General features: G+C 42.7%; 1 protein-coding gene across 3 annotated transcripts in view; it reads left to right on the top strand.

Annotated features, from left to right (window-relative positions):
• Window positions 1–13,079, top strand: part of LOC144590620 (adhesion G protein-coupled receptor B2-like) — a 119,749-nt gene that overhangs the window by 92,956 nt on the left and 13,714 nt on the right. For all 3 annotated transcript variants that reach the window (XM_078395117.1, XM_078395116.1, XM_078395115.1), the window contains one exon: window positions 7,999–8,034. In XM_078395117.1, the coding sequence (XP_078251243.1) occupies window positions 7,999–8,034 (36 nt within the window). The remainder of the gene's footprint in view (window positions 1–7,998; window positions 8,035–13,079) is intronic.

Here is a 13,079-nt window from a genome sequence, read left to right as displayed (position 1 = left end):
TACCATTGAGGCAAAGATTACAGGAATTATAGGGAGTTTAGATAGAAACATTGAATTGCAGAGACATTAATAGTTTAAATGCAAATATGTGACAATGGATTTTGATGGATCTCAAAAGGATACAAGAGAGTATTTCCTAAATGATGAAAAGCCTGCAGCATTGGAAGCTTAGAGAGACTTGTTCTATGCAACTAATTCATTAAAATGTCATGTGCAGTAAGTCAATATCTTTCTCTGAGATACTGGAGGGTAGCCAGCATGTTCAACTAACAAAGTGCTTTTTAAACAAAAAAAACATACTGAGAGAAGCAGAGTACTTTTCAGAGTAAAGAAATTATGCCAACTTCCAGACAGGAGCTGGTGGAAAAATATCACAACGTAAGAATATCAACATGAGAATAGAATCACACACCATATAATTCATCTTGGTTACACCCCTTCTTGAACAGTGAAAACATAAAAGGAGAAAAACATCCAAAACATCCATCTAATCTCTGAACACTGACAGATATTATCCTTCTGGATCCAGCTGTGCATCAGTCCCTCTGATATGGGACATCCTCCTCCATCGTGTGCCCATGACCCTGCGTGTGTTGAGTCCCGCTGCCTTTTGCGTTGTCTGGTGACGGTCTGATACATACTTTATCCTCACTGCGTCTTTGAATCTCAGTGGTTGCAAGATTCTGGCATCTCTTTGATCATCTGTTTGCCACCACCAGCCCCCTGTGGTAGTGGACATCCACAGGACTACACTTCTTCCACTTGTACAGATGGCATTTTCCAATGAAATCTATTTTATAGCTCTTCTGAATTATGAGTTTCATCGCCATCATAAATCCTCTCTTTGACTTTACTATAATCTTAATATATAGTGATAGCAAATGACCTGTTTGGTTCATTATTGTCTTGCTTTGGGGCTATTTGCTTCAGGATGGTGTTCCTGAGTCAAGATGAAATGTCAATACATATCATTGCACCAGTATCTTGGCACAGATATATCTAGTTCCTTACACAGAATTGTCTGTCATTAGCTCCATTGTGTTCAACCGGTAAGACAATAGGTGCAGGAGTAGGCCATTCGGCTCTTCGAGCCAGCACCGCCATTCAATATGATCATGGCTGGTCATTCTCAATCAGTACCCCATTCCTGCCTTCTCCCCATACCCCCTGACTCCACTATCCTTAAGAGCTCTATCTAGCTCCCTCTTGAATGCATTCAGAGAATTGACCTCCACTGCCTTCTGAGGCAGAGAATTCCACAGATTCACAACCCTCTGACTGAAAAAGTTTTTCCTCATCTCCGTTCTAAATGGCCTACCCCATATTCTTAAACTGTGGCCCCTTGTTCTGGACTCCCCCAACATTGGGAACATGTTTCCTGCCTCTAACATGTCCAACCCCTTAATAATCTTATATGTTTCGATAAGATCCCTTCTCAGTAAGCCGAATCAAATCCTACATTTGCCTCATCACAAATTAATTCCTTCAGTCCACGAGCTTTAAATATTTGACCACCTTTCCCATTTCCCACCTTAGATTTTAGTTTTGAGAGATTCAGCTAACCGGGTCAACGCAAACCATCGATCACCCATTCACACTAGTTCTATGTTATCTCACTTTCGCATCCACGCCCGACACACTGGGAGCAATTTGCAGCGACCAATTAACCTACAAACCCACATGCCTTTGGGAATGTGGGAGGGAACCAGAGCACCCAGAGAAAACTTGGGTTTCATGGAGAATGTGTAAACTTCACACAGACAGCAGCCAAGGTCTTATTGAATCCGGGTCTCTGGTGTTGTGATGCAGCGGTCTCCCAGCTGCACCAGTATGCCACCTGCTTCAACCTTTATTATTCCTCTCTTGGGCACACAACATTTCTAACTTGAATTAGTTCTGCACTTTTCACAAGTTAATTCTGTCTCACTTCTGTTTCCTTCAAGCTAACTCCATATTCTATAAATAAGCCGATCTCTGGTGCATGAATCCTGTAAAGCTGAGAATGTAACTATCAGCCCAGGCTCCTGATTGTAAAAAAAAATAACTCAACTATTTCATTTCTAGGCAGAATGCCAATGTATTGTTGCATAATTCAAGATTTGACTAGAGTGTTTTGTAGTATGGTGCAGAACATGGAATAGTACAGCACAGGAATCCGCCCTTCAACTCTCAATGTCAGTGCCGACCATGATGCTAATTTAAATTAATGCCATCTGTTTGCACATGGTCTACACCCCTCCAGTCCCTGCCTTTTCATATACCAGTCTAAATGCCTTATAAACATTGCTATCGTATCTGCTTCCACCACCCCCCTTGGTGACACATTTGAGGCACCTACCCTGTTTGTGTAAAAAAAAAAACGGCCTCACAAATCTCCATTAAACTTTCCCCCTCTCATCTTCCATCCCCTCAGTATTTGACATTTCCACCCTTTGAGAGAGTTATTCTATGCCTCTAGTATAATTTTATATACTTCCATTAGGTCACATGAAAGTCTCCAGAGAAAAAAATCCAAGTTTGATCAACTTCCCCTTACAGCTAATATCCTGGCAGCATCCTGGTAAACCTCTACTCTACCCTCTCCAATACCTCCGGATCCTTCCTGCAATGCAGTGATCGGAAATGCATGCTATACTACAAATGTGGCCGAACCAAAGTTTTATATAGCCCCAACATGACTTCCGAACATTTATACTCAGTGCCCCATTGACGAAGGCAAGCACTTATCACATTGATGAAGGCAAGCTTTCTTTACCACCTACCTTCTGTTGCCACGTTCAGGGAGCTATGGACTCACATCCCAAGATTCCTGCTCCTAAAAACTTCAAATGTCCCATGCACATATTCCTCTTTGACCTTTCAAAGTGCAACATGTCACACTTGCTCGGTTTAAACTCCATTTACAATTTCTCCTCCCACATTTCCAATGGTCCATATTTTGCTGTATCCTTTGACAACCTTTTTCACTATCCACAACTCTGCCAATTTCTGTATTATCTGCAAACTTACTTAAATCAGCCCAGGTACATTTCATTCATTGTATATGAAAGAACAAAGGACCCGGCACTAATCCACATAGAGCACCTTTGACCATATACTTCCAGGCAGTGAAACACCCCTCCACCACGACCCTCTGCACTGTTCTATCAGTGAGATTGAAACCACAGCTTTGCTTTTGTCTATTGGTTTATGTCTTTTCTGTAGCTCAGTTAGTAGAATCTCTTTGCTCTGCTTCACACATTCTTTGCACAGCTCATTTGGCAATGGTTTAAGCATCTTTACTTATTGCATGATGTTGCTTCTCATTGGATTACCCAAATTAATATCTTCAAATAAACATCCGTGTGTTGTCTTCCTTTTTATGCAAGGTTCTAAATGTTTATAGTTTCATTAACTTGCATTTCTGACACCATCTGTCAATATCTTTGTTCAGCACATTGAAGGACGGATGCCTATATAAGCTGACAAACAAAAGAACATTGTTGCTGTGTGCCTACTGCCAAACTAGCAACCAGTTTGAGCGAGTTAATATATGTGTGTGTGTATAAAGAGAGAGCATGAAGATAAATGTACAATTGCTCAAAAGGCAAGGTGAGAACCAGACAAACTATCTTTGTGCTATCTGTGGAGAAGGGGAGCTAGAGCTGTACTATGGGACACAGAGGAGATGCTGGTGAGGGATCCATCTATGACGGCAGAGGGGAAACCATGTTTATTCGAACATTTTGGATGTCCTAGAATGGAAAGCCTCATCTTGGGAGCAGATGCAGCAGAGATGGAGAAATTGAGAGCAGGGGACAGTGTCTTTGCAGGAGGCAGGATGGGAGGAAGTATAGTGCAGATAAATGGACTGAAAAGATACTAGCACCAATTCTCAATTCCCCTGACCGCCGCATCTGCTCCCCCTCCAAAAGTACTTTAGCTTGCATTCGCAGGATATGTAACATCAATTTATCCTCTTTCCTCGCCTCGAGAAAGGGACCCAAGTGATCCTTCCAGGTGAGACAGAGGTGCATGTGTACCCCCTCTAACCTCTTCTACCATATTCGGTGTTCCTGATGTGGCTTCCTGTATATCGGCGAGTCTAAGCGTAGTCTGCATGCGTGGTCTGCCAAGGCCTACGAGACCACCCGGTTGCTAATCATTTTAACTCACTTTGCATTCCCATACAGACCTCTCTGTCCTGGACCTTCTCCATTGCCAGAGTTAGGCCACGCACAAACTGGAGGAACAGCACCTTAGGGCGGCACGTTGGCGCAGCGGTAGAGTTGTGGTCTTAAGGCGCCAGAGCCCAGATTCCTGGGCCCCGGGTTCGATCTTGACTATGGGTGCTGTCTGTACGGAGTTTGTACATTGTCCCCGTGATCTGCATGGGTTTTCTCCGAGATCTTTGGTTTCCTCCCATACTCCAAAGACGAACAGCTTTGTAGGTTAATTGGCTTGGTATAAATGTAAATTATCCTTATTGTATGTAGGGTAGTGTTAATGTGCGGGGATGGCTGGTCGGTGTGGACTCGGTGGCCCAAAGGGCCTGTTTCCACGCTGTATCTCTAAACTAAACAAAACAAAACTATTCCGCTTGGGTAATTTACAACCTAATGGTATGAACATTGAATTCTCCAATTTTAATTAACCCCTTTGTCTTCTCCCCTGACCATCCCTTTTTTACTGCTCTCTCCCCCGTGACCCACGTGGATTCCCACTTATTCGTCCCCTTCTCCACCACCTACCTCTGGCTATACCATTCACAACTATTCAAACAACTTTTGTTTCACACGTCTGTTTTTTCATCTCAGACCTTTGTCCGACCATCTGTCAATCAAAACCCTCACTCACCTGTGTTCACCCACTACCTGCCACGCTCTGTCCTGCTCTTCCTCTCTTCCAGCTATCTTCACCCTCCCACACACACACACAATCAGTCTGAGGAAAGCTCCTGACCCGATACTTCACCTCTAGATGTTCTCTGAAGATGCGGCCTGGCCCACTAAATTACTATTTATGTATTTTTTTGTAAACCAGCATCTGCTGTTCTTTGTTCCCCAAATGCCTGCTACCCTTATCCCTGTTGGTGGAGTACCTTGGGCAAGTAACCGCAGTGTACACACTGCAGCCACTGTGTGCTCGAGGTGGAGGGAATGCATGGTCAGGGTGGTTGACAGTATGTTAATCAAGCAGTTTCCATCTTCCTGGATGATATTGAAATTCTTACGCATTGTTGGAGCTGCATTCAACCAGGCAGGTGGAGGTGCTCCATCAATCTTCTGATCTACACCTTGCAGATGATGGAAAGATGTGGGTTGTGGTGAGATTATTAACTCCGGCTGCACACATGGAGTGAATCAAATTGACTGGAGACTGTACTGTTATGGTGGGTCTACAAGGAGGAAGCCAAGATGGATCATCTATTCAGCTGAACATGGTTGTGATTATTTCAACCTTTTTTCAGCATTACATCCTGGGTCCTACCTTTGGTGAGAATGAGGTTGTTTTTGGACCCTCCATCCCCCATCATCTGTTTAATTGTCCACCACAATTCACAACTAGATGTGGTAGGACCGCTGAACTTTAATCTATTCCACTGGTTATGAGATCTCTTGGTTCTGTCTGTTTATCACACATATAGTAATGTATTGCAGATTTTCCTGTTGAGCTTGTGAGGTATTGTGCTGGTGTCATCCTGCTGACATTGCCAAAGCCTGTGTGCTCAACTCAGCCTTTCAGCAATGGGGCCACCTGTGATGCTTCCTCCTCTTAACTGTCTCTCACCAAACGCTCAGAAATCCTTGCTTCATTTCTACTCCATTAGCAAAGCTTTTCACTGTTTTCAATAGGGAGTTAGAGTTTCCAAGAGGGAGTTAGATTTAGCTCTTATGGCTAAGGAATCAAGGGATATGGGAAAAAGCAGGAACGGGATACTGATTTTAGATGATCAGCCATGATCATATTGAATGGCGGTGCTGACGCGAAGGTCCGAATGGCCTACTCCTGCACCTACTTTTTATTTTTTTGTGTATCTCAGTACAAATAGACCATAGAACAGCACAGCACTGGAGCAGACCCTTCAGCCACTATGCCCCTGCCGAATGTGAGGCTAAGATAAACTGAACTCTTTTGCCTGCAGTGCACCATAGCCCTCCATTCCTTGCATATCCATGTGCCTATCTTAAACGCCAATATGTATCTGCTTCCACCACCATCCCTTGCAGTGCTTTCTCACAGCACTTAGTTTAGAGATCCAGCACGGAAACAGGCCCTTTCGGCCCACAGGGTCCGCGCCGACCAGCGATTCCCGCACATTAACACTATCCTACACCCACTACGGACAAATTTTTACATTTACTAAGCTACATACCTGTACGTCTTTGGAGTGTGGGAGAATACCGAAGATCTCGGAGAAAACACACGCAGGTCACGGGGAGAACGTACAAACTCTGTATAGACAGCAACCATAGTCAGGATCGAACCCGGGTCTCCAACGCTGCATTCGCTGTAAGGCAGCAACTCTACCACTGCGCCAGCCTGCCGTCTGTGGAAGCATCTTTACCAAAAGGACAGAAACAGCTGACGTTAATTCATTACCATCATCTTCTCAAGAATAATTAGGGATGGGCAATAAATTCCTGCAAATAACTAAAAAACAAATGATCTATCTTACATTGTACCTCAGCCCTAAATCTTGTTTCAATTGTGACAATGATAAACTAATACCTGTACTATTATCAAAACATTGTAATATGTTTGTGTCTTGAACCTCCCCTCTACCATCATTCAAAATGCATTATTGGTTTGGGTGGGAGAGATACTTCAGTTGTAAAGGATCAACACATGTTTTCATATATACATAGCTCAATTAATGAGGTTTTGTTCTGGTTTATCTCAGTAGTTAATTTTCAACTTCCCAAGGGTCATCTATACTTCAGTTCCATCCGCCAAATAATACATTTGATCATTCTTAATACTCTAACTCAAAACAAACGCTACAACGATACAGGGCAGGGAGACAGAAAATGTTGGAGTAACTCAACGGGTCAGGCAGCATCTTGGGAGAGAAGGCAATGGGTGACTTTTCGGGTCGAGACCCTTCAGACTGATGTCAGGGGAGGGGCGGGACAAAGGTAGAATGTAGTTGGAGACAGGAAGATTAGTGGGAGAACTGGGAAGGGGGAGGGGATAGAGAGGGAAAACGGACTATCTGAAGTTAGAGAAGTCAATGTTCATGTTATTCCCTTTATCGTGTATTTGTACACTGTGGATGGCTTGGTTGTAATCATGTATTGTCTTTCCACTGATGGGTTAGCATGCAATAAAAGCTTTTCACTGTACCTCCATATGCATGACGATAAACTATACTCAAACTCAACCACTCACAGTTTTGGAATTATGCTATTGCATCCCAGGGGAGAGAGCTCTAAATGTCCACTTCTCCTTGGGAAAGGAAGAGCTCCCTGACACCGTTCCTGAGCAGACCTGCCTCTAATTTTAAAGTCACGGTTCCTTGGTCTGGCACTCATCACCAAAGGAAACAATTTTTCTCTACCCCATTAGTACCCAATCACCTTAAACTACCCAGTTAGATCACTCCTTAACCTTTTATGTTCAAGGCAATGTAACCTGTGCATTATGTATAATTATGTAATCTGTCCCCTTAATATATATTTTTTCTTGCTCTGGTATCAGTCTGCGGTTCCCTCTGACTACACTATCCTTCCTAAAGTGCAGTGCCCAGAAAAACAAATTCAGTTCCATTTGATGGAGCCTTGTCAGAGATCTGTGAAGTAGTTGTGGTGCTATCATCAGTCTGCAGTCCAACACTCTTGAGACACATTTTGCTGTACTGCAAAATGCACTGCTCAGAATGTCATAAAATTTCATTATGTGGATATTGATATGATGACAAGTTGATGGCCTGATTGAAATGAGTTGAGGCAAGATCTTTGGAAGACTGTGACTCAGAACCTTACAAACACATGTTAATTTTTTGTTTGTTTTTTACAGAGGAGAAGATTGAGGTACTCTGACCTTGACGTTGAGGTAAGCATTTTCAGACGTTAACCACAACTTGCAAAATGATAATACTCCCACTCATTTGATTAAGAACACTGTGTTATTCTAAGGTTGGATAAATAGTGAACTTGTTTAATGTTAAATACGATCATCGAGTCACAGCTATAACTCTCAAGGACTTTCAATGAGGTTGTGAATCATAAGGATATAACGCAAGTCATTTATGAACATCTATCAAGTCTCCAAAAATAAGCGTCAACCTTTAGCTCACAAAATATTTGTGATTTTGTATCATGCAGTGCACACTACAGAACACAGCTGCATTCCTTATTAAGCTGATCACACCATTGCTATACCAGTATAGTAGTGATCAAAGAATGTTGTTTCCTCACAGCCTTAGAGGAATACTTTTGCTGTCTGTTTTCATTATGTTGTACATTCAGTGGTATTTTCAGCAGAAACTTTACTTCATTATGAATACTTTATTAGACTCCAGAGAAATCATCTTCTGATCAACCAGTCTCCGGAAGTCTGCATTAACTTTGGCATTAGACATGTGAGACCTACAAAACTGCCACTGTAATATCAGCTGTATATATAGACTTGGAGCCTTTTAAATGATTTAGACATGCTTAAGTATTTTGAACAAATACAATCTGAAATGAGCAGTTGCTTCTTAAATTATGCATCCGTGCTGTTTTCAGTCTCATATCAGGCAGGGATGAGTAGAGCATACTTTACTCCTTTCATCTCAAGTAGCACTCTACTGTTTAGTATAGAAGCAAAGAACTGCAGATGCTGGTTAATACACAACATAGTGCTGAAGAAACTCAGCAGGTCGGGCAGCATCTCTGGAGAACATGGATAGATGACGTTTCTGGTCGAGGCCCTTGTTCAGACTGATTGTTTGGGGGGGGAGAACAAAGCTGGAAAAGGGGACAGGCAGGACAAAGTGAAACGGTATGCTATTTTGGTCATTAACACATGCTATTTTGTTTTGGTTTTGTTGAAATGAGAGTGATCTTCTTAAATTGGGAATCTCAGATTGGAGTAGGGGGAGGTTAAAGATGTCAGCCACTAATCAAGCCAAGTTAAGTGGACCATAATATCATATGCAATGAGTACAGTGAGGTACAGGTACACTGAAAATCTTGACTGCAGCAGCATCACAGGCAACACAAAAGAACATACATCTCTATACTAAAACTCTCATTTGTTTGTTTGTTCCTGAACTACAGCCAAAACGGTACACGATAGCGCAACAATTTTAGACCCACCTTACTCACCCTTACTAAATTCCTCAAGACAGTGAAAAGAAAACGACTGCAAAAATCAAGACATTGGTGCGAAAATATATTACAAGCCCATGGTAGTGCAAGACGTAGTCCGTAATATTCCATTGCTGGTAGATTAGGGTTGTGCAGGTCATTTCAAGAATCTGATATTTGTACGAGCGGCTGTTCCTGAACGAGGTGGTGTGTATGAAAGTATCCTGTACCTCCTGCCCCATGGTAGTAAGAAGAAAAGGGCATGGCCTGGATGCTGGGATCTTTGATTGCACAATTAGTTAAGGATCATTTGATTATTTCTGTAAAATAAACTAACAGGTTTTATCGGATTCAATACGTAAATGCAAAGGGAGCAATAAATTAATGATTGCATGTAGTCATGGTTACCGTGGTGTGTACAATTGAAAACTTAATTAGCTATAAGTTTATCATCTGTCAGTACACCAAATGGATAATAACCATTGTACTGAATTTTTAAAATTTGGTTCTATTGTGTTCTCTGGATTCAAATTTCAGAAGTTTAAAAACTGCCCTCTAATCCTGCCACACAATGGCGCAGTGGTAGAATTGCTGCCTTACAGCGCCAGAGACCCAGGTTCGATCCTGACTAAGATGCTGTCTGGACGGAGTTTGTATGTTCTCCCTGCGATCGTGTGGGTTTTATTTGGGTGCTCCGGTTTCCTCCCACTCTCCAAAGATCTGTAGGTTTATAGGTTAATTGGCTTCAGTAAAATTGTCCCTCATGTGTGGAAGGTGCTAGTGTACCGGGTGATCGCTGGTCGGCACGGATTCGATGGGTGAAGGGCTTGAATCCGCACTGTATTTCTAAAATCGAAAGTCTAACGAAGTGGCATAGAATGTGCAATTGCAACTATATTTTGTATACGGCAAGAACAAGTTCTCTAATCCTGTAAACACGAGACTCAGTTGTTTAAAGTACTGCTGACTGTGTGTGGATAATCAGTCATTGCGGTAAATCTAACAATGCAGTGCACAGGAACGATAAATAACTCAACCCGGTATCTCGCAGCCGGCTTTTCCCCACAAAAGCAAGTTGGGCAATCATTTATTTAATATGTGGAATGTAACTCTGCATTATAACACTCCTGCAATCACCTTTACAACAATAATAGCATCATAGAGGATTGAATTATATGGGAGTACTTGGAACATTTCAGAGGAGATAATGAAGGTAGTTCTAGGTTATTGTGATGGTTACAATTGAAAGCAATATAAATACAAGTTCTTCTTTCTCAGCTGTCATCTGAAAGTGGTTAAACAAAACATAGAAGTAGCTCTGCTCCATCTCATAGTCCAATCAGTTCTAAGGGCCACTGGTAGTTTTGTGATCCAGCATATTCATCAGAACATGTTCATAAGATGGGTAGATTAATGGATAAATGTGCTTCATTTAATTAAGTAGGGTGAAATCTATGATGATGCAGCAGAGTAAAAATTGCTGTTTGAAATTACCATGCTTTTCAATATCCTCTGCACAATTTTCTGAATTGCATGGAAAATTATTTCACACTCTAAAGGGGACAGGAGGCAACTTTCTAATTGTATTGGTCGGGAGCAGTCTGAAGGATCCCGACCTGAAAACTCACCCATCTATGTTCTCCGGAGATGTTGCCTGACCCACTGAGTTACTCCAGCACTTTGTGTTCTTTTGTGTAAACCACCAGTGTCTTTTTGCACCAAACCTTCAAAACATTGCAATCTAGCCCGAGCACATCTCTCACAAAATATCATGTAATTGGTCAGAAACAGATTAGAGATGATATTGCGGCGACACAGGAACTGTAGATGCTGGAATTTTGAGCGAAACACAAAGTGCTGGATTAACTCAGGCAGCATCTGGGGAGGGAATGGACAGGCAACGTTTTGGGTCAGGATCTCTCTTCAGTCTGAAGAGGGGATCCGACCTGAAATGTCATCAGTCTATTCCCTCCACAGATGCTGCCTGACTCACTACGTTACTCCAGCACTTTGTGTTTTGCTGGAAATAGTATTGTTATAGCTTACACCTTGAAGCAGGTGCTTCAAGCATGAGAGCATGTGTTTTCCAGTGGGATTTGCCTCAGTAGGGCGCAACTTACTGCACCCCAATAGAGCAGGCACACTACCCATGACATTTGCATACTGGCAACATCAATGTTGGCAGCTGTGGAGTAGAGAGAAGCTGCAGCAGAGAGGGAGAGATACACTAGATCTACTGGAGGATCTGAAATTCTCATCAATGGGGAGAAATGCCAGAAGAGAGGTGCTTTGTGTCAGTTAAAGGGTGGGAGGAGAGGGGGGTGAGGGAGAAAAGGGGGTGGCATTAGCCCTCGGTTTACTATAGGAAGTGCCTATCTCCTTCAAATGCCTGAATCTCCACTCATTTAACAATGGTGATATAACTTTCATGTCCTTGCTGAAGTGAGCTGCCCATCACTGCAAACAATTGTGGGATGGTAGTGCTGGCAGCCCTAAAAGAAACATGTCCAGGCTATGTCGTCCAGGCTCTCTCTCGGCCAAAGGACAAATGTTCAGGGTTGAGTATGGAGAGGGTGACAATGTTTGGATTGGTGCTCTGATTTAGTAGGTTCCTTATGAAAATCCATGTTGCCATCAATATCTCCCTCCTCTGCGAGGCGTTAAGGCTGATGGTGTTTTGCAGGGAGCTTCTCGTCTACTTGCTCCTGTGCATGCTGCCTCTCAAGTTCTCATCTACATGCAGTTCACTTACTGCTCTCTTCAGTGGTCAGGTCCTGCAGCAATACAACATACAATAATGAGTCTCCACACCTGCTGGATGTGTGCTGTGGGGTATCCTGCACTGATGCAGGCACCAGAATCTCATCAATCCAAACATCGGTGCTGTGTCCGTGACAATTCCTGTTCTATGCACACTGGTTCTTCACTGGTCGGATGTCATTGTTGGAAATGCCAGAATTTATTATCCATCCTAAATTGTTTCTGAGTTGGGGAGGCAATTAATAGTCAATGAGATAAGGCGGTGCTAAGTCACAAATATGAGAGATCAAGTAAGGATGGCAGATCTCCTCTCTGAAGTGTAGAAGTAAGCTTGGTGGATTTTTACAACAATCCAGGAGTTTCATGATCACCATTATTGAAACGACCTTTAATTCAGAATTTCTTAAATTCCTTGAATTTAAATTCTTCAGCTGTTATGGTGGAATGTAAATTTATGTCTGTGGATCAAAAGTCCAGAATTCCCTGAGTCCAATGACTTAACAATTATACTACTCAGCAGTATTTATTCACAAAATGCTGGAGTAACTCAGCAGGTCAGGCAGCATCTCAGGAGAGAAGGAATGGGTGACGTTTCGGGCCGAGACCCTTCAGACTGATGTCAGGGGGGCCCCCCTGACATCAGTCTGAAGAAGGATCTCGGCCCAAAACGTCACCCATTCCTTCTCTCCTGAGATGCTGCCTGACCTGCTGAGTTACTCCAGCATTTTGTAAATAAATACCTTCGATTTGTACCAGCATCTGCAGTTATTTTCCTATACTACTCAGCATTTGTGCTTGCACTGTGAATTGATGTCAGAAACTGGAAAAGTCGGGGGAAAATATATGGTTCCAAACCATAAAACAACCTTCCATCATCCCCCTCTGATTCCCATTTCCCAAATGAAGCCATTTCCATGCCTTGCATTGAGAAGTAACCAGGAGGGATGATGAGGGCAGGGCCGTTTACATAGTCTACATGGACTTAAGCAAGGCCTTTGATCAGCTTCTGCATGATAAACTGCTCTGGAAGGTTATATTGCATGG

This window comes from Rhinoraja longicauda, unplaced genomic scaffold (assembly GCF_053455715.1).
Source record: "Rhinoraja longicauda isolate Sanriku21f unplaced genomic scaffold, sRhiLon1.1 Scf000229, whole genome shotgun sequence".
Classification (NCBI taxonomy): Eukaryota; Metazoa; Chordata; class Chondrichthyes; order Rajiformes; family Arhynchobatidae; genus Rhinoraja; species Rhinoraja longicauda.
The sequence above is the reverse complement of the archived record's forward strand: the minus strand, read 5'-3'. Positions and strand labels throughout refer to the sequence as shown.